The 21,935-nt window shown below is 46.9% G+C and overlaps 1 protein-coding gene across 1 annotated transcript; it reads left to right on the top strand.

Moving 5' to 3' along the window:
* Nucleotides 1-3,554: 3,554 nt before the first annotated feature.
* CYTH4 (cytohesin 4) lies at nucleotides 3,555-21,643 on the top strand (the record flags this gene model as incomplete). The annotated part of the gene is made up of 13 exons (XM_080356784.1): nucleotides 3,555-3,573; nucleotides 9,639-9,721; nucleotides 12,205-12,305; nucleotides 12,570-12,636; nucleotides 14,980-15,098; nucleotides 15,474-15,554; nucleotides 16,224-16,336; nucleotides 16,912-17,060; nucleotides 18,729-18,840; nucleotides 19,288-19,364; nucleotides 19,731-19,802; nucleotides 21,093-21,247; nucleotides 21,571-21,643. The coding sequence occupies 13 exons, from the start codon at nucleotides 3,555-3,557 to the stop codon at nucleotides 21,641-21,643; spliced, it is 1,221 nt and encodes a 406-aa protein (XP_080212910.1).
* Between the last annotated feature and the right edge of the window lie 292 nt (nucleotides 21,644-21,935).

The raw sequence follows: 21,935 nt of genomic DNA on the forward strand, positions 1-21,935 counted from the left end.
TAGTTTGTGTGCCATGTGGATGAATGAGGGACTAGGGACTTGGAGAGGGAGATATACTTACCCTACACTTTGGAAAGCATGAGAGATGCTCTAGGCTTAGTTTAGTCATATGATCCTGTCTCACTTCTTGTGTACCCTCATGAAAAAATATCTCACAGGTGTTTCATTTTTACATGAAATAGACTCATGCAGTTTTTTAATGCAGCATTTCCCATATAGACTCTTCTGGTTAAAATTACTGAAAGTAAAGTTCATCAAGGCCAACCACTGTTAAAACTAAGGCTACCAGAACTAGCAGAATGCAGCTAGAGGAGTTATTAGTTAAACTGAATTAGTAGGTAAGGTTCCAAAACAGGACAGTCAGGGATTCCAAAAGAAAGGCTGTGGGAAGAAGGAAGCATCAAGAAGTAAAGAGATCAAGCAAGCATGGATTAGAGACAGAGGTACAGGTTTTGCATTGCTGCTTGTTGGGGTGGCTGAGAGTACTTCTGCAGTGCACAGAAACATCCATTTTGGTGTCTGCAGGGTGCTTGTGGTTTGACCTGCCCACAGATACATGTATAAGGAGAGCCCTGATCAAGCTGCCTATATATGTCTCCTACCCTTTAGGCAGGCAAGATCAGGTCTTTCAAGGATGTGTTTTAGGCTGGCGTATCTGCTTAATGTCAGCTGCAATACTGCTGAAACAACCTTTTTTGTTTTTCTTTTTGTGGAAAGCTATGGTGGAAGGACTGGAGGTGATAGGCTGGACCCAGTCCCAGTGCAGGAACTGGGAGACTGGGCCAGCCTAGGGCGGTGAATTCTCCTCTGGTGTGGCCCAGAAATTGAGGACAGAAATTGAGTTTACAAAGGGTGAGTTCTTGGGAAGTTGTGACCCAAAGGCAGGCGTCCGATAAATTTTAAGAATGGATGTTGGGTGTGCTGAGGGTCAGGGCAGATATGGGTGTGATGGTTTGGAATCAGTTTGCATTAATCAGTCGTGCTATCTTCTCCTTCCTTTTATCCCTCCCAAATAAGCCCCTAGCTGCTTCTTTGACAATGTTGACCCTGACCATGGAAAGAGACTGCTGAATCTTTGCCACTGTCTCTTCCTAAAGATCACAAGAGATTTCTGACCCTGCCCACAGCTCTCTGTGTAGATCCATTCTGGATTTCTGCCACACCTTGACACAATGCCTTTAAGGTCAGGATATCTCATACTCTTCATTGGAGGTTATTGGAGTGCTTGTTGCCTCCAAAACCAGCAGTGAACATATAGCATAATCACAGGTAACAGCAAGTGCAAGAGACTGAAAGGAAGCAAGGACAATCTGTGTCTTTCTATCTGAGGCTGAATGGCCCTAGAGCAATGGACCTTAGCCAGAGTATTCAGGCACATCCTACCTTACATGTCAAGCCCTTAAAGGGCCAGGCGTTCATAGAATCATAGAATAACAGGTTGGAAAGGACCACAAGAATCATCTGGTCCAACCTTTCTTGGCAAAAGCACAGTCTAGACAAGATGTCCCAGCACCCTGTCCAGCTGAATCTTGAAAGTGTCCAATGTCGGAGAACCCACACTTCCCTTGGGAGATTATTCTAATGACTGATTGTCCTCATAATGAAAAATTTCCTTCTTGTGTCCAACTGGAATATTCCAGGAGTCACTTGTACCCATTACCCCTTGTCTTTACCATGTGCCTCCTTGTAAAAAGTGAGTCTTTGTCTTCTTTGTAGCCACTCTTTAAAGACTGGAACCTGGTGATGAAGTCTCCCCTAAGCCTTCTGTTCTCAAGACTGGACAAGCCCAGTTATCTCGACCTTTTCACATATGGCAGCTTCTCAGTCCTTGGATCATCTTTGTGACCCTTCTCTGGACCCTCTCCAGCCTGTTCGCAACTTTCTGGACCCTCTCTAGCCTGTCCACAACTTTTTTGTACAGCAAGTACCAAAACTGAACAGAGTATTGAGTAGAGTAGAATAATGGCTCCTTAGTCTTTGCTGGTGATGCCCTTGTTGATGCAGCCCAGCATCCTGTTGACTGCCTTTGCCACAGCAGCAGCACGCTGTTCGCTCATATTGAGCTTCTTGTCCACCAGCACCTCCAGGTCCCTTTCCTCAGAGCTGCTCCACAGCAGGGTAGATCCAAGCCTGTGCTGCACTCCTGGATGATGTTTTCCCAGGTGCAAGACCTTATACTTCTCCTTGTTGAACTTCATAAGGTTCTTGCTAGCCTACTCTTCCAATCTATCCAGGTGGGTTACTCTCTCCAGAGGATCTCAGAACAGACTGAGTTAATGGGAAGCCTGTTCTAAACAGTGCTAAGTGTAAATAGATGCTAGCTCTGACCTGTTACACAGATGCTAGCTCTGACTGTGTAACAAGTCAGAGGGTCATTTATTTTTCTACACATGCAATGTCCTTGCAAACTCTACCATGCTGTCTCATGAAAATATGGTAGGTAGAAGTCTGGATCTGCTTTGCTTTCCTGTTCAAGGCCTGCTGTGAATACAGCAACAGGCGGGGGAGCTAAGCATATAGAGGTAGGTGTTCATGCATGGAGAGGAGCCATCCCCCTATAGCTTCAGTCCTGCTAGAGGAGGCAAGAACCCTGTTTGGGCATCACACCCGGTTTGAATTTTACCTTGAACTATTTATTCGCCATCAACAGTTCTTTCTGTCTCTGACTTGGTGCTCTTCTGCACACTCCTTTTTTCCCCACATTGGCTACATCAGGGATCTACCACATAAATCACATGTCGACCAAATTCAACTAATCCAAGGAGAAGTGTACAGCCTTCTGGGGCTGTGTGGAGCAGATGGAGGAAAAAGAGCGCCCTTCTGCCTCACAAATGAACAGAGCAGCACATGTTCCTTCCAATCTGTCCTGCCAATGCCAGCTCTCCCACTGGCAGGAGTTTTGCTAAGCCTCAAGAGAGCACTCCTCAGATTTAGGAGGTTTCCCAAGAAAAACAGTTTGTTAGCGGGAAAAAAAAGGAGTACAAGTCAGTTAGTGGTCAGCGGGGGAGAGAAAAGATGAAAAAGGCTGTCTTCTCATCTCCATTAACCACCTTCCAGTTTTGGAGTGTTCATCCCCCCCACCACTTAAAGGAAGAATCTTTCCTTTAAAATGAAACCACTTCCCGAATCGGATGGGTTTTCTGAATCAAGAAGTTCCTTTCCCCCTCCCCTCCTCCCCGGCTCTCAGAGTATCTCAGACAAAAGCCCGAGGTACAATCAGCCTCTCACTACACATTTCAGTCCCCTCGGACACGTGTGTGTTTGAAAGCTGCTGGCATGGGAATGCGTTTGTGGATTTGCGTTACAGAAGCAGGCAAGGAGCCCGCGTTAGCTGACAGCAGTATGCACACAAGGTTTCCTTCACTGATGCAAGCTGATGAGATGTGGTCGGAGGGACGAGGAGAGGAAGGGCGGAGTCACGGGGCAACCCGCCCCCCAGTGCGGCTGCGATCTTGGTCACCGGCTCCAAGTTGTTTCAGTTCTGTGAAGCATCTGAGCAAGCAGAAGGCAAGGAGGAGCACCACTTCTGTTGAAAATACATCGCGCTCTTCAGGATGGATTTTTGTGCTGCTGGTAAGCCTTGACCTTCTTGTGCCTTGTTTTCTGCGAGGGCTGTGCGCTCAGTTTGACAGGGCAGAGCACCCCACAAAATCCCAGCAGCAAGAGTGGGCGCTGCAGCTGGTGGCTGGAAGAATGAGATGGTGGAAGATCCCTGGTGGTGCAGTTAATTCTTGTCAGCCTTGAGCATTAGCCATGGTTTCCTTTTTACTTACTGACTTGTAAGCAAACTCCTTTCACATCGGGAGTAATTTTCCCACTGATCTGAATGGCCTTTGTGCTGAGAGTTTCTATTGCTGGTCATCCTGAGCTGAGCTGGAAGCTGACTCAGGTGTATCAAGTGTATATATGACACTTGGATTGAGCACCTATAAGCTTTGGCTTCTCTCCATGCAGCTCTGACATGGCTTGCAAGCTTCTCAGTGATATTTCCCTATAGCACCCAGGAGCTGGTTTGCCTTTGTTGGCCTCTCAGGCAGTTGGGTATCTCAGTGCAACATGCCTGCAAGGCTTTTGGTACTGGGGGCTCCTTTGCTTATGTCCATGTTAAAGGTAAAATACTATATTAGGGTTCTATCAACTCCAAGTGACCTGCAGGTGGGCCTGCCTGTTTCTGAAATAATCTCAAAAGGCAGATGTGGGTGGGGGGAGATAAGCCACATCTGAGGAACTGAAAGACAGCTCAGGTTTTATTTCCTACTTTGGCAGGTGATGGATAAAGAGGTTGGGATTCAGCAGGGAAAGGCATACTGCCAGACCAAACATTTCTAGCCTCTAGCTGAGGAAGCTTTGAGCATGTGTCTGATCAAAGGTGGTAGACAGGGAGACCTGAAGAGGAATGGGCTGAACAAGGGTCAGGAAGAAAAGGGATCATCTTGCAATGGCCCTGCTGTGTCTGACTGTCCTCGGAGGCTTTTGCATAGAGGATGTAGAGCACGGAGTGAAGGAAAAAATCAGTGCCCAGTTTCAGCAACTGTTCTGCACTTTTTAGCTCCTTAGGTGGGTAGACAAGGAAAGGTCACGCTCAAACTGCACCAGCCTTGCTAGTCAGTGAAACTGATGGAAACTGTGGGAGCTGAGCTCTCACCGACATCTAGCTATGCATGTTGGTGAAGGCAGACCTCTCCAGATCACCCAGCCCTCACCACCTGAAAGCAACCGTGAATAGACAGTCTGCAGGACAAGCTGGGCTGGAGAAGGGGTACTTCATGTTTTGCTGGGGTGTCCATTCCACAGAAACTGAGGCTTTCAGAACTGAAGGTCTGATGCAGTCATTCACTCAAGTTACATGTTACTGAGTTAATTATATCTTAAAAGTTACACACTGCAGTAGCATGATGAGATCCTGCTCAAGGACAATGTGGGTTTGCTCAACTCTGCATAGAGGCAGAGCCTGAAGACAGGCAATGCCTAGAGAGATACACTGGTCCTGACCTATGTCTTTGTTCAGTCCCAACCTGTCACTTCACACCTGGATGGGAAAGTGGGCTTGTTTGATGCTGCTCTAGCGTGGGAGCCAAGGCTGCCCTCAGAACACAGAATCACAGAATGGCTGGGGTTGGAAGGGATCTCTGGAGATCATAGAATCATTTTGGTTGGAAGAGACCCTCAAGATCATCTACTCCAATCCAATGCAGCTTCACAGTGAGCTTTGGAGCACTGCATGTGTTTCAAGTCTTGCAGTTGTGGCGTGATTTTCCTGAAGGTCAAAGGCGTATTTGCACCTTTTCCTGGAGCTGCTGCTTCCTGGAGATGCAGGGGTCCTGTTCGATACCTGTCTGACACAACAGTATCTATGGGGAGGCTGCTCTCCCTGCAGTAGATATTGTTTTCCAGCTTCCTTCAGAATCCTCTAGCAAATGTCTGGGTAATGCCACAGAGCCAGTATGCCAAATCCGTGAACTGGGTGTGTGAGACATGGGAGAGCAGGCTGGTTCCATGGTGTCACGTGCTAGAACACGTGGGGTGAGACCAACAGGCAAAATTGGCTGCAAGCTATCCTGATTGCTGTAAGTTGTCATGTGGGATAAGAGGACCAGGACAAAACATAAATTCTTCTTCACACCTTTCCCTCCATAGCTGGAATGTGCATATTAAACCTGTGTGAGGTCCATGTTGAATTTCTTCTGAAACAAGATGGAAGAGAATTGTGGAGCGGCTGGAGGGGGGAGAAAGATTGGGCTGGAGGGAACTCAGGAGCTGGAAGGTTTCCTGTTTTCTGCCTGGTACCAGCCTGGTACCTGCCTGGGGAGGTGATGATCTGTGCTGGAAATTACATAGAAGCCATATTAAAAAAATAATAATAATTTCAGGTGAATTCTTCCATCAGAGCACCTCATCCAGGCAGAAGGTGCCTATGAGGCTGCTCTGCTTGTGTGTTGTCATGGGTGGAGTTGGCCAAACCCTTTAGCAGCCACACTTGGAGCCTTACATTGCCTTGCAAATGGGTCAGCTGAACCTCTGCTGTTATTCTGTGGGTGAGTAGCATGTAGATGGTCCATGACAGTGTTACAGAAGCAGTTGTTCTTCATAACCTTGCCATGCTGTTTCAGCAGCCCACCCCTGCAGCTCTACTCCTTTGCTGGCCACGTGAGTACCCAGACTTTCGGGTAACTCCGACCTGCCCTCCAGACGGACAGACTGAGGGCGTAAGTCACCACAACTGCAATCGAACTCTGTGTTCTGAGTGACAGCACTATAAATACAAGCCTCATTAAGAACTGGCAGGTCTTTCCATCTGGGTCTGCCCTGAGTGTGGGGAAACAACCTCAAAAAGCAGGTGTGAGCCTCAGAAATGTGATGCTGATGTGCTTTCCTTTCAGTTTTTGGTGTCTGAAAATAAATTCCAACAGCAACTTAATGTCAGGCAGTGGAACAGGCTGCCCAGGGAAGTTGTGGAGTCACCATCCCTAGAGGGTTTTAAAGGCATATAGACACAGTTCTTAGGGACATGGTTTAGTGCTAGAGTTAGGTTATGTTTGAACTTGATGATCCCGAGGGTCTCTTCCAACCAAAGTGATTCTATGATTCTATAATTCTATGTTCTCTTTGGAAAAGATGCTAGCCGTTTTTTATGTTGTGTGTGACCTGTAAGACTCCAGTGCTGGTTTGGCTGACAGCATCGCCCTGAAACCTGATCGTGTTTTCACCAGGGTGAAATTTTCCCCTGTGCAGAGAACCCTGACCAGGGCTATGCTTCATCTGTGTCCTGACCTCGCCCTAGAGGGAAGTGGAACTTGGTGGTACTGAGGACTTTGGCAAGGCTGAAGCCGTTCCTCAGTCACCTGCTGCAGGGTTGATTTCACTTGGCCATTGGAAGCATCTGGAGCGAGCCAGGCTGTGCGTCACTTGGAGTGTCCCTCTCCTGCTGGCTGGGCTCATTCTCATCTTGGAGAGGGATGGAAAGGCAAAGCAGCCACTTCTCACTATCTCATCCACTGCTTGCTCAGCTGCCTCTGCTGCCTTCTCTGCCTTTCTGTGGATGGTTCCTCAAACAAACCTTTTGTGCTCACTACCCCTAACTGCAGACCCCAATGTGTGCAATAACATTGGTGAACAGCTTCAAAAAATCCTTGAGCAGAGCATCAGGTCTTCTGGTAGGGAAGCAGAGTAACATGCAAGCACTGACCTCAGAATTATTTTCCAAGGCAATCAGGGACTTAATCTGTTTAGGAAACCTCAGAAACCTTACAAGGACCCTCTCTGCAGCTCAAACTAATTTGCTCTGAAAGTTTAATCCATCAGTTTCTTCCTCCCAATTCCACCCTTTCTTTGTTTTTTATCCCTTGATTCCCGCCCCTTCTCCATGACTGGTATGCTTTTTCTCCCCCACCCTCCCCACACACAGTCCTTCCCACACTTTTCTCGTTCTGACACACTGCAGAGGTACACCCTTGGGAGTTGAGGTTTTCAGATATTCAGGAAGAAGGCATACTGAGTTATTTACAGACTTATTTGGGGTCATGTGGGTGAGATGGTGTCCTCTGGGAGCCTCATGCCTCTTTGAGATGCTTTAGGTTCCTTCAATAGACAAAGAACAACTGAAGCAAAGCAACCAGCCACACCACAGACTTTGCTAATGGAGGGGGAAAAGGGGTGGTTCCTCAAGTATGTCCTCCTCTGATGTTTTTGTGGAAAGAGATACAGGACAAAAGGTCTTAGTGATAATTTGTTGAGAAATCATGCTAGTGATTCCACAATTACCAGCTCCCATAGGGATGAAGGAGATAAAGCTGGGGAGACCAAGAGGCTGGCCTCATCTCCTGCAGATGTCAAAACCACAGGAGAGATGAAATAAGCTACAGGACTCAGGCAGCACTCACATATGCAGGGCTGACATTCAAGGGGAAGTCAGCAACCTGCCTAACAAGCCACAAAGCAGCTACACAGGGGTTTATTGTTGTTTCTGTTTGTTTGTTTGCTTGCTTGTGTGTTTTTTTGTGTGTTTTGGCCTCACATACAGATTTGGCTGTTGTGAATTGTGGGATGCCACAGGTTTTCCTCCTCTCTTGACTGGCTTCAGCTGTCAGACAACTTCTTTCAGCTCTTCACAAGGGCTGCTTGCAGAGCTGGGAGGTGACAGACACAGGTCCTTCCTTGTTGGCTCTTTGCCTACTGCTTTCTCCCAGAGGCTCAGCAACCTCTCCCCAGGGAATGCAATGCTTGAGAACAGCAGGAGGAGTGATGGGGAGAGGCTGCAGCCTGAGAATCACAGAATCATAGGATAGTTTGGGTTGGAAGGGACCTTCAAAGATCATCTAGTCCAACCCCCTGCAATGAGCAGGGACATTTTCAACTAGATGAGGTTGCTTGGAGCAGTAATAGGACAGACTTAGCACATTGAAACCCAAACAGCTGGGAGGATGGAGGAAAAATTAGGATTGGGGAAGGTAGGTCTCTCTGAGTTGTTGTGGTCATAACAGGAAAGAAGCACATGGACTCCTGGATGACTGTCCTTGTCCCCTTTTCCTTCTGTCTGTCTTAGCTGGTTCCTTCCCCTTTTTTCCCCATTCATATTTATAGCAGTTGTTTTGCATGTGAGATCCACACTAAGAGAATTTCCAAGGCAGCTGGTGCCACTTCCCCTTTTTCCAGGAAGACAGGACACCCAGGGAATTTTGGCTTATGAAACAGTGGAGCAGGACATCCAGCGACCTGACCTGCCTTTCCAGAGAAGCTTTGTCTCATAGTATTTAGGTGCAGCAAGTATCCTGACTGCAAGCTTTGCAGTGACCTCCCAGGAGCTCCAGTCCTCTCAGCTCACATGCCCCCTGATGTTTTTCCTGGAGCTTACCATCTACTTTATCTCCCTAGGGCTGCAGCCTCCTCCTTTTTCTTGCTGAGGAGGCTATGCCTCACCTGGATTATATTTAGCAGCAGTGCTGTCACTCTAATTCTTCTAGGTCTTTTATGAATCATTTTGTGGTCACTTTGGCTCTGCTGGTATCTGTTTGAGTTCCTGTACATTACAAGGAAGCCTACTCATATTTCTGCATTGTCTGTAGTCCACGTAACAACAGCCACCCACAGATGCTCCTTCTTCAGCAAGGCTTTCATTCCCCCGATCTTGCCTTCAGACTTGAAAAACCTCAATTCTCTCTCTTAATCCATTTCTGACTCCAGCTGCAGTGAATCAATCCATGAAGCCAATGGCTCTTCATGGGAGCTTTAAATGTAGATGAAGTATTTATGTCACAGCTTTACAGAGGTAAACGTATTGTCCATAAAGGTGCCTGACATTGAAACTGCCACAGAGCATTTGGTAAGATCTCTTCATTGTGCTTGTAGCAAGCAAAATTGGTTGAGTAGGTGGGGTGGGATGCTGCAGGGTTAGATCAGAGACTACCAGCACAGCATCTGGCTGCTAAGAGGGGTATCTGGGTCTGTGCTGCTTGCTCTGGAGCGAGAACCATTTGCAGGGCAAGACTGAGATGCAGTGGTTGCAACAGCAGGGAACGTAGATGCTGGAACACAGAAATCAGAGTTGCTGTGGCATGACCCTAGGAGAGTGTCTGAGGCAGATTTTCCTGTTATATGTTGGCCCCAGTACTATTCTCACAGGCATCTCTTCATTCTTCCAGGGTCATCTGGCTTGACTGAGGCTGAAGAGGCTGAAATAGAGACAATCAGGCAACACAGACAGGAGCTTTTGGAGGACATTAAGGTAAGTACCATCTTGTTTCTTCCGTCTGCTTAGCCTTCTCAAAAATGTTTTCGTCAAGGAGTGTCCTCGCTTAACAGTCGAGGCCATGTAGAAAAGCTTCTGCACAAGAGACACTTGATCTGGCATGATCCAACTTGAATTCTGGCCTTCAGGCTGCCCTGGCACATTTGCCACCTGTGTGCATTCAGCCTGCGGTACTCTCTGCTGCAGGAGTCATCAGCTACTGTAATGGGATATTTGAGAAAGGCTGGTCAGCTCATTAGCAGGGATGAGCTGGGATTGCATGTTTAGGATTAAGGAAATGAGTATGAGTAACCTGTACTGGCAGGGATCTGGCTTAGCATTTATGATTATTTTTAATTACTGATTACTTGCTAATGACATATCAATCCTAGTTACCTGCTGCATCCTCCTGTGTTTTTCAATATTTTATTTGGTTTGTGGATGTTCAACAACTCCTCCATGAAGGATCCTGTCTCTTTAAAGAGGTTTCATGGCAGGACTTTCCACATACATTTCTGTGATTGAACTTGCCTTTCTTCTTCCCTTTTAGCAAGCTCAAACATTTCTCCACTGACTCCTAAAACGTCTGAAAGTGGCAGATTTAAAATCAGTCAGTAATACCACATCACAGTCATGCGTGGTGCTGTACACTTTCTGTTCTGTTCTGCCTTCACCACCATGGAATGGGGGTTCCCATTTGTGGGAGCTTGTTGCACTGAATCATTGAACCTGCACTGATTTTCCCACAACATGAAGATGTCCGGATGTCTGGGGAATAGGCACAGTATTTCCTTGTGTAAAGATTTAAGCCAAATTACCTATAACTTCTCAGGCCTCCAGATACACCATCTCTGCTACAAAATCAGAATGGTATCTTGTCCTTCCTTGCAAAAAAGGTGCATGCAATGTGTATGTGCATGAGAAGCTGTGGATGCCCCCTCCCTGGAGGTGTTCAAGGCCAAGCTGGATGGGGCTTTGAGCAGCCTGGTCTAGCGAAAGATGTCCCTCCTCATGGCAGAGGGGTTGCAACTAGATGATGTTTAATGTCCTTTCCAGCCCAAACCATTCCATGATTCTCTGTGGTTTGCTTGCGTGTGATTCTTATTTCTTCAGTTTTTGGCACAGGCAATGGGCACTGTAGAAGGCAGAATATTTGAATAGGAGTACTACATCTTTTTTACCCACAACGGGCAGAGAAAAGCTGCTAGACTACACAGACCCATTCTCTAAATCTCAAAGCCGTTATCCAATGGGGTATGCATTGTCCAGCAGAGCAGAATGAGTTTAGGTGAAAGAGTACCTATAACAAAAGATGTTTTCCCAGGTGGATTTAATCAGAAAGTATCTATCAATACCCTTTAACACAAAGACTTGGGGGGATGTCTGGTGGTGAGAGAGGGAGGGTGGGTCTAGACTTTCCTGTTATACTGCCTGAAGACAGCAGTGAATAAAATAACAAAACTGATGAACATTAGAAATCCAGGGTTAAGATCATGGCTTTGTTACTTTTGTGCAATACCTAGAGCTTAGTAATGAACACTCCCAACTTTGGCAGACCGATGAAGCACAACAGAATGGAGGCCAGAGAAAAAGTGAAATCCAAAAGCTGTATTAGATCATGGATATTGACAAACTTCGAAGTTTTGCTATCTGGGTGCGTACTGTGGCCACACCCTCACTCCTTCTTGAGGCAATATCTGTCATAAAATAACCCATTTTCCCCTGCCTGTTCTGGTTTGCACAGGGAAAAATGTGGGTGATTCCTGGAAGAAAGTGGTGATACAGTCTGGCTCTGTGGGGGCCATAACTGCAGGATGTAAACAAGGAGATACAGGCATCTTGATTTCCTTGATCACACAGAATATCCAGCCAAGAAGGCCATGGCTTGTCATGGGCCTAAAGGAAACTGAATTCTACAATAATTCTGGTTTTATTTTTGTTTTTAATTTGACAATGATTACTCCTCTTTTATTCGTTCTCTCTTTTTCACCTAAAGACGGGTATCTGCTCACTGGTATTTGAATGATAGATATGTTAACTCTTGTGTTTCACACCATAGCCACTTCAGGTTCATGTTGACCTCACAGTTCCTGGTTCCACTTCCCTTTTCCTGGATGTGTGGCAGAGCTATGCAAAGTTAAAGCTGGAAGGAAATGGGCATGATGGAAGGAGCCTCACATCTGGCACTGTTTGAGGAACTGAAATCAACACTGGGGTAGAGTTATCTGACTCTCCACACTGGCTAAGCTTGATTGACAACAGACATGACAATATCCTTCTGCCCCTATCTCTCATTGTTTTCATCTGGAATCCATCAGGGTCACCCCAGAGCAGTGCCCATTTCACAGACATCCTTGATTGGTTGTGACCATCTGACCGGTCCTTTTCCTCTGATTGAGGGAAGAAGTAAGACATACTCTGTATGCATCTGCTGTTTTTCCCTCCATATCACCTTCATCCTTCTGCTATTTCTTTTGCAGAGGCTGAAGGAAGAGATTGCTGAAGTGTTTTCAGAGATTGAGTGCTTCCAAAATGCAGAGGAGAGGCAACAGGCAGACAACAATCCTGGGGAGCAGACCAGGCAAGTGGGATGAGATGGGTATTTCTTTGTTTACAAAGTCTCTGTCTTGATCTTGAGAAAACAAAAGGACTGATGGGATTTGGATCACAACAAGGACATGGAAAATAGGCCAGGAATACCCTCGTCTCCTCTGGGATTTCTCTTTATTCCTGGATAGGAATTCCTGTTCTGGAAGACATCTGTCCTTGAGATACCTGAGTTACCTTGTGAGGTAACCAAAACACGGCCCTTTATTCTAAGCTTGACTTTCCTTCTTCTTTGCAGCAAACTATCACAGAGGGATAAGCTTCTGTGCCTGGGCCGGAAGAAATTCAACATGGACCCTGCAAAGGTAGGATTTGCTCATTCCACCTATGAGGAGAAATCTGGAAGAACTTCTGTTGGCTACTGGTCCACTTGCAGCTACCCATGCCAAAGGAACTATGGCATGGGACTGTGGGGCTGGTTTCCTACCACACTAAGGGTCCAGTTAGTAGCACCTTCCTTCCTGTCCCTGAATAAAGTCTTCTGATATGATCAAGCTGTGTTGCCTCCCACCATCATGTGCCTATAGGCCATCCCATAAGATGCAATCCAAAACTAAGAGAAAAAAAGGGAGGATGGTTTAATACTGCCAGTGTGTCAAGAGAGCCCAGTCTCCTTCAGCCCAGCTCTTTTTGCCTGTGAGAGGCTAAGAATTTGCCATAGTGTGATAGAAGAGAATGAAGTAAAAAGAAGTTGAGATGTTTGAGAGTGTGTCAGGTTCATTGGCTCATTTAGAACTGAAGAAGACAAGCTGCCTCTGTCATTTGGGGTATAGTTTTTGTTTTGGTAGTACTGGTTGGATTTTGGAGTGAATCCAGGTTTTTCACTTTCTGGAACTCTGACCAGCAAGGTCCAGCCTTGATAGCTTTCAGCTCTCTGCAAAAAGCTCTAAAATTGTCATGATTAAGTAGAGAAGATGTGAGAAAGACAGTTCCCTCTTCCTTCCTCTTCAGTGGTGGGCCATTTTTTTGAGCTCTGTAAGGAAAACCACAAGCTGTGATCGAACGATTGCTCATCGTCAGCTAACCACCACAGCTAGCATCTGAGGTGGCTACTGGTCTGAGTGACAACTTTTCATGCCTCCTCCTTTGCCCCACCGAGATCCTCAAGATGCCTTTTCCCCAGTGTCCACACCACAGCTGGAGCACTTGCCAGCCCCCTGGATGTCCCTCTGACACCGGGAGCTGTCTCGGAGCAGTGATATCAGCACTTCCAGCCTGTGTGAGAGCAGCTTTCATTCTGTCTTTCCGTCTGACCTCAAAGGCCTCAAAGGCATCTGGCTGTGGCATTGAGCCATGCCGTGCAGAAATACCTGAACTAGTTCTGACCTCAAACTAGTTTAGCTTTGTTAGTTCAATGCTGATCAGCCTGGTTGAAATGTCATCCCATGTGCCTATATTATTTTTACTTTAGAATAGGCATATGCAGATCTCTGTTTATTGCTTCCCTTTTGCTACATGCTGCATAGGCTGACAGGTGCTGCAATGCAAGAAACTTTCTTTGCCCCTCCTTGCTAAGGTTACACTTCATCTATGCAATGCTGATACTTTAAATGAGTTCCTGTCTTCAAGATCTGAGAGCAAGTTCCTGAGGCTAGAAGAGGGAAGCATTAGGAATCTGGCTGAACAGAACCTTTTGGGAGAAACATATTCTTCTGGAAAATGGAGCCACATCATCGCTGCGATGCTTTACAAAATTAAATTGATCTTACTGAAATTCCGTCTGGGGAAAAAGAAAGGAAAACAGTGTGGAAAAATCTCGCAAATATTTCAATTTCTTCTTCGGAAACTGCTTTTTCTTTGGGACATTTTAGAAATAGTTTCTTATATATTACAAGGCAAAGTGAATTGATTCTGTTGAAGTAGAACATTTTGATGGATCTAAACCAATTTTCATTCCTGTATTGTATTTTGTGAGGAGAATTGCAATGTGGTCTGTAGAGTCGCAGTGGTTTTAGATATTGCTAAGAATCAGAACAAAAGCTGTGACTTTGAAATTCATGAAATTCCCTTTAAAATAGAATATCGACTCTTTTTACAGCCCAACTCAAACCCTCTGTGTTCCATAAAAACATACTCCATTCTTACTGGCTGGGGAGGATAGAGCTGAAAAGATTGCAGACTTCTCTGTTCTGTGGCATAGATGAAAATTTAGGAAAAATAACTTTGAATTGTCTCAAGCCCATAGTTCTGGCTGAGTACATTTTTATTGTCCTTTTTTTTTTTTTTCCAAACATTTGAGTTTTTTTGTTAAGTTAATTGAGAAAAAAGAGAAGACGTTTAGGGAGAGAACACTGAGATATTTGTATTGAAAATGTTAAAATGAACTATTTTGACTTTGCCTTAAATCTACTTGGCTTTTGGACTTTTAACCTACATTGTCCTTTTTTGTTTGCTTGAGTTTCCATCCCAGTGAAACATTTATCTGAATCTAGGGATGAAATGGAAGTGGGACTGATGCACTATGGTAGATTAAAAGGGATGGACTAAGGGTGGGAACATGGCTGTGGTCTCCCATTAAGGTCCTGGGGAGTAACAGAGGAGGTAGCATTATCAAAGCCAAGGAAGGCTGACATAAGGGTGTTAGGGTCCTACTTTCTTATCAACCCACAGAGATGTTTTACTTCACTGTCTTGCTTCTCCTTCCCCAGGGGATCCAGTACTTGATTGAGCATGAAGTGTTGTCCCCAGACTTGCAGGAGATCGCCAAATTCCTCCACAAGGGTGAAGGCCTGAACAAGACCGCCATTGGGGATTACCTGGGTGGTAGGTGAGCAACCCAGCCAGGATGAGGAGGCCCTTTGGAGTCCTGCCTGACCACTTTCAACTACTATTTTAGATGACCCCTGGCAGACCTCAGTCAGGTGCCAAGACTGAACATACCTCAAACTGCAGTGGGCTGGGTGGGCAGGACACTCCATCATGGGTGGGGCTTTGGAGTGTGACTAAGGCTAGCTATATGGGTTACCTGTCCCCCTGCTTGTAATGGGATCAGTCTTCCCAGCTAAGAGTATGCATCTTGGCGTCTTGTTGGTCAGAGGGAAGTGAAGGCTTAGATGGAGCCAGATGTATATCATCACACCAAGGGGCATCCAAACTAAGCAGGGTCAGAGCTCTCTTCTGACCTTTTCTCTGTCTCTCCCAGGGACCCCACAAACATTCAGATCCTCCAAGCCTTTGTGGCGTGTCACCAGTTTGCCAACCTCAACCTGGTGCAGGCACTGAGGTGAGTGAGCATGCAGGAGATGGAACAGGAGCCTGCTCAGCCACTGGGTCTTACCACCCAGGAAGGTTGTGAAGCTCTGCTGGGTGGAAATGGGTCTTCCCAAGGCCCTGCTGTATGTGTCAGCTCCAAGACTCTTGTCCTGTGAGGTGTTAACAGCTTTTCCTGGGGAAACTCTTTCATGGCCCCTTGACTGGACTTGCCATAGAGAAGCAAGTCCAGAGAAGATGGGGAAAGCAAGGTGGATCATCATGGATTTGATGCCTGAGGGGACAGGGCAAGTTATTTTTTGCACCAGGAAACGTGTCTGTCCACAGAGCCCATTATGTCAGTGACAAAATGACTCTGGTTTAGGGCATCTTGTCTTTTTATACACCAGCCTCCTGGCAGGACCCTTTCTCTTGAGGACTCTGCTGCCTTGCAGAGCACTCATTAGGAAAGAGTAGCCATGATTTCCAGGATGCTTAGTTCTGCTTCCTCCTTCAAGTATGTTTGAGACTGATAAGCCCAGGCAATTTCTAGCAAGAGGAAACCTCCTGCTTCATGCACTGTGTTCTCCCCAGCATGATGGGAATTCTTCTTTTATTTTCATGGTGCCCCATGGGTTGAAGGAAGGGATAAAATTTCCTTGCACACAATCTGACTAACTGTCTGTCGTGCTCCTCCTGATAGACAGTTCCTATGGAGCTTCCGGCTGCCTGGGGAAGCACAGAAGATTGACCGGATGATGGAGGCCTTTGCCAACTGGTACTGCAAGTGCAACCCAGGCGTATTCCAGTCAACAGGTAGTTATGGGCATAAGAAGCCCTGTAAAGCTGAACGCCACTGTTTGCTAGAGAGAGGAACTTTTCCATTCATAAACCACAGAGGGCATCACTTGGAAGTGTGGATGTTTCCCTTTAAGCTGAATGAGGCAGCCCAGTTCCTGTGAAGCTTTTCAATAGACTGATGGCCTCTAGTCCTCCTTTTGCTACTATGCTCCAACCCATCTCCATGGGCAATAGACTTGAGAAGTTCTCCCAGCCCCACATGAGGTATACATCATCACAGCAAGGATAGCACTAAGAGACACGGGTCTGTAGAAACTTTCCTGCTGGCAAAGCCATTATCAGGCCAGATCTACCCAACCTGCCCCATTGCCTTGGGAGGATGGAATCACCTCCACCATAGGAGATCAGCTCTCCTGTAGACCTGTCTGTCCCTCTTACTCCTAGCAGAGGGGACATCTCCCTTTTCCTCCTACAGTGGAGGGGATGAGGCTGCTCTCCAGTGACTGCAAACTAAGCCACCTGTTAGGGTCCAGATTGATCTACCCTCTAAAATAAGTACCACCCATCCTGGTTTTCTTTCTCATTGTCAGATACCTGTTATATACTCTCCTTCTCTATCATCATGCTTAATACCAGCCTGCACAACCCCAATGTGAAAGACAAACCTCCCTTTGAAAGGTTTGTATCCATCAACAGAGGCATTGACAATGGAGGGGACCTGCCAGAAGAGCTCTTAAAGGTAAGAAGACCTCCCATTTTCTCTGGCTTGGGGTCCACTGAGAAGTAAAGTTTCTCAGGTCTCAGTGTAATACAGACCTACTGACCTTCTGCTATACAAGGGGAAGAGCTGTGTGAGGAAAGAGAGCAGTATGTACAAAAGCAAAGCTGGAAAATGTGGAAACTGCTTTGGAGAGGGGCTGCACACGTGCTTGTTGGTGAGGACATGGAGCAAGAGAAAGAGGCTGGAGACATTTGGGGAATAGCAGTATCGGTTAAATAAAGTTTGTGTTTTTAAGTGTGTCTGTGTGAGAGAGGAACAATACTGTGAATATGTGAAAGAAGTAGACATGAGCTGCGGGTGCCTGTGTGTTGTGTAAGTATGAGGCTGTGTGAATGGGGCACGCACCTCTGTGGGAGCTAGCTGGGCGCCTGAATCTTTTGGCCATCTCTGGGAGTCCTGGCCCCTTAGGGGACTGTGTATTTCTTGTGTATCTGTGAGACAATGTCACTGTGGCCCAGATTACAAATTCTTTTCCCTTGCTCATGCCTGAATGTCTCAGCTGGCTGTAGTGTTCATGTCAGCCAGGGCACGAGTGCCTGACCTCTCTTACACCAGGATATATTTTTGAGTGGGTAGAACCAACAAGCCTCAATTGAGTACCAGGGTCTCTTCCAGCATCTGTAAAGCTCTCAGCCAGTCCATGGTGTCTCTGATCCCAGAAGATGAAGATGCAGAATTGGGGAGACAGAGACAGGGGAGGAATCCATTAGCAAAGCTGGAGCTGCCATTTTCCCAAAGGCTCATCAGGCATGGGACCTGCCCTGTGAGGCAAGGTAGACATGAGCAGCCTGCCTACATGTGTCTAGCTTCACCCAGACATCCTGGGGAGAATTACTGGTGTCTTCTGTCAAAGAGACAGCCTACATCCCACATTTGGCTTTTCTGAGCAGCATCCCCTCGGGGTACAGGCTTTAGATTTTTCTCCAGGGTGTCATTTCTCTCAAGCAATTTCAAGGATGTTGCATGAGACTGTAGTTTCTTCTTTTTTTTTTTTCTTTCTCTTGGCTTAGGACTTGTATAATAAATGTTCACAAATCCAATGATGTGAGTGACATTTTTGTGTCCCTTGAAAGCTAGTAACCTACCTCCCTGTCAGTCTGCTGTTACGAATGTCACTCTTTATGCCCCTCAGTGCAAAAGCCTTGGTTCTACAAAATGTGCCTCCTTGTGGTCATATAGATGTGTGCATTGCTCTCTACATATCAAGTTCTCAGTGGAGCATTTGGTACCACCAACCCAGAGCCTAAATGGGGCTGTGGTCTCTACTGTGTTGTGACCCCCCCAGTGCCTTACTACTCACAGCAGCATTTTGTGACATGCTGGCTTTGGTCACTGCAGCCCCTGTTGATATGGGTGCACATTTTTGTGTCTGTGGCTTTCCAAATTGGGTATCTTTTTTTGACACAGGATGTGCAGAAGAGCTGGTGATCCCCCGTGAGACCCTGTGAGGTGTAGACTGAGGGTTGTTGTACCCCCCGGTGCTCACTGCCTGTCCCCTTCTCTATTCAGCCTTCCGCTCCTGTGGAAACAGAGTGATGAACAAGATGGACCTAGGAGAATTGTGTACAAGCTTTGTCACAAATCTGTCTTTCTTTCTCTCTTTCCATCACCAATGCTCTGGGGCAGAATCTGTTTGAGAGCATCAAGAATGAGCCATTCTCCATACCAGAGGATGATGGGAACGATCTCACACATACTTTCTTTAACCCTAACCGTGAGGGCTGGCTCCTGAAACTAGGTAAGGGGGAGGATTCCCCTAGCTCTTCTGAATTCTGTGCCCGCCTGCCTCCCATCACAAATACCCACAAGAACCCACCAGCATCTCCACTGTCCTTCCCTCCTGTCTGCTGCGGTGGGGTGAGGCTGACACCTGCTGTTGAAACCAGCCACCTGCTCTCTCCTCCCAGCCCACTCCTGCAAGCTCTGACTGCTCAAAAAGGGACCCAGAAAGATAATCCCTCACCCCTCCCTGTTCCCAGCCCCATCAGAGCAAAACTGGCTGCCTGCATGTGTGTGTTCACCATACGGCACCACATCAGTGGTGAGCACCATGGATGCTTCCTTGGGGCTTATCTCCAGGGAGAGATGGGAGGGTTTGCCTGTGTGTGCACATCTGGAGCTTGTAGGGGGAAGGGAAGGATGGCAGAGAATGTGACTAATGGCTTTTGAACCTCTCTGCCTTTAGGAGGACGTGTGAAAACCTGGAAACGCCGTTGGTTCATTCTGACCGATAACTGCCTGTACTACTTTGAATATACCACGGTAAAGGCTTAAGTCCCATTTGAGAAACTGTGTCCTGGGTGGTTATGAACCTCTGAGGGTCCAGGGAGGAGAAGAGGGTAGAGGGCAACTTTTCCTTTCAATCCTGTGCTCCCAGACTGAAGTCAGACCTCCCTTCTCTCCTGTGGTGTTTCCTTGCCTCCAGTCTTGAGGAGAAGAGAGGCCAGACACTGCAGATGTTGCTGTGATCTCCTGTTAACTTAGCTCTCCATTGTGTAAATGGAGATGGTCTCCCCAGGCATGCACTGTTCTTATCAGCCCCCCAAAGTTTCACAACAGAGAGGCTGCGAGTTCTGGCATAGATTGGGGGAGCGTGCTGAGTGTTGATTCACGTTTCCTTGTCTTCAGGACAAAGAGCCTCTGGGCATAATCCCCCTGGAGAACCTATCAGTCCGGAAGGTGGATGATCCCAAAAAGCCAGTAAGTCTCCATTGCTTGGTCCTCTGCCAACACAGGTAGTCGGAGGGTAGACAGGGTGCACACATGCTACTTTTGCCATGCTTCTCAGAGGGAAGGTGCCGTTCCAAACTGTCTAGTCACCCATCTTAACATGATGGTATCTAAACATGACTGTATTTTACCAGGGAAGATCTGGTGAAGGGAAAGCTATCCTTTGGCTGGCTCATTGTATGTGTGCACATGTGTGTGTGTATAGTGGGGCCGAGATGAGTGCACACAGCTGACTCACTATTCATTTTGCACCAGGAGATGTGAGTTCAATCTCTTTCACCGGGACTCTCCGTAACGAGTTACAGCACATGTACAGCAGACAATGCTGTGGTGTTAGGAAACTTGCCCAGGAAGTGACACTCTCTGTCTGTATATCTTCTATGGACACCCACTCTTTGATGTGGCAGAAGTGCCTTCTGTCTGAGTGGTGACAGGCAGAAGAGAGAATGTTGCATCTACTTAAAAGAGGAAGAGATCTTCATGAGTGGAGCAGAGTGACAGATCTCAGAAGGTTTTTTCTGGTAACTGTTGATGCTCCACTGGAGAGAGTCCAGCGCAGGGCAATGAAAATGATTAAGGGAGTGGAGCATCTCCCTCATGAGGAAAGGCTGAGGGAGCTGGGTTTCTTTAGCTTGGAGGAGACTGAGAGGTGTTTACATTAATGTTTACAAATATATAAAGGGTGAGTGTCACGAGGATGGAACCAGGCTCTTCTCAGTGACAACCAATGGTAGGACAAGGGGTAACGGGTTCAAATTGGAACACAAGAGGTTCCACTTAAATGTGAGAAGAAACTTCTTCTCAGTGAGGGTAACAGAACACTGGAACAGGCTGCCCAGGGAGGTTGTGGGCAGGTTGTGGGCTACTCTGGAGACATTCAAAACCCGCCTGGACACTTACCTGTGTAGCCTCATCTAGGTGTTCCTGCTCCGGCAGGGGGATTGGACTAGATGATTTTTTGAGGTCCCTTCCAATCCCTTACATTCTGTGATTCTGTGTGACTCTGTGATTCCATCTCTCCACAAAGCCTGGTTTAGTGTCTAGACCTTCACAGGGGGAGTGTGTTTACATGATAGGTGTGGCCTGGAGATCTAATTCATCAGGAATATCTTGGGGTGGGGAAGGAAAGGCTCTGTTGCATTTCAGAGACAGAATGCTCCCTTCCCCTTTGGAAACCTGTCATCCATGGTTGAAGGCAGCATGTTTTCCTTGGTCCACCATGTCCTCCCCTTCTGTTCCATTTTATTCCATTTCTGACAGAACTGCTTTGAGCTCTTCAATCCCAACTGCAAAGGGCAGAAGATCAAAGCCTGCAAAACAGATGGGGATGGGAAAGTGGTTGAAGGCAAGCATCAGTCCTACAAGATCTCAGCAGCCACACCAGCAGAACGTGATGGGTGGATTGAGGCAATACGGTGAGGAGACCAGAACTGGAGGCCTGAGCTTGCCTTTGTTCAGCCTCAGGGACTGAGGTCATGCAGCGTATGTGGCTACCAGAACATGAAAAGGGGGGTAGAAATAAATGTCTGCAGTCTAGTAACAGGGGTACCTCTTGACTTCAAAGAGTTTCGAGGTCCCTTCTGGAGAGTCTCCAGCCACAGCTAAATCCTCTTCTGCGGACCTGCAGACCTCCAGTCCTGCTTTTTCTTGAGTGGTCTCTCTGTACAAGTTCAGTTAGGCTGCTTGTGCTGCTGTCCAGTATTTACTTACTTTTGCTCCCATTTCCTCTTATTTCCAGGACCAGCATCACACAGGATCCTTTCTATGACCTGGTGTCTGCACGTAAGAAAAAGATTGCCAGCAAAAACTGAGCCCTGACGTAGTCATTGACAGCACGGGGATGTAATTGTTGGACAACTTCCCTCCCATGCTGGGCTCTTCCAGTCAAGAAATTTGGGAGAATTAGTTCCCTCTGCCTCCCACTTGGCAGGAACATGACTGACAAGACAACTTGCCAGATTTGATTCTTCCTTTTCCAAACTGAAGGCAGAGGTGCAGGGTGCAATCCACTGAGGACTGTCAGAAATATGAGCATGGCATTTCCCACGTCTGAATGCAAAGGCTCAACAGCGACTGGTCTTTGGGTTCTCCCATATAGCCCCA

The sequence above is a fragment of the Nesoenas mayeri genome (genome assembly GCF_963082525.1).
Source record: "Nesoenas mayeri genome assembly, chromosome: 1".
Classification (NCBI taxonomy): domain Eukaryota; kingdom Metazoa; phylum Chordata; class Aves; order Columbiformes; family Columbidae; genus Nesoenas; species Nesoenas mayeri.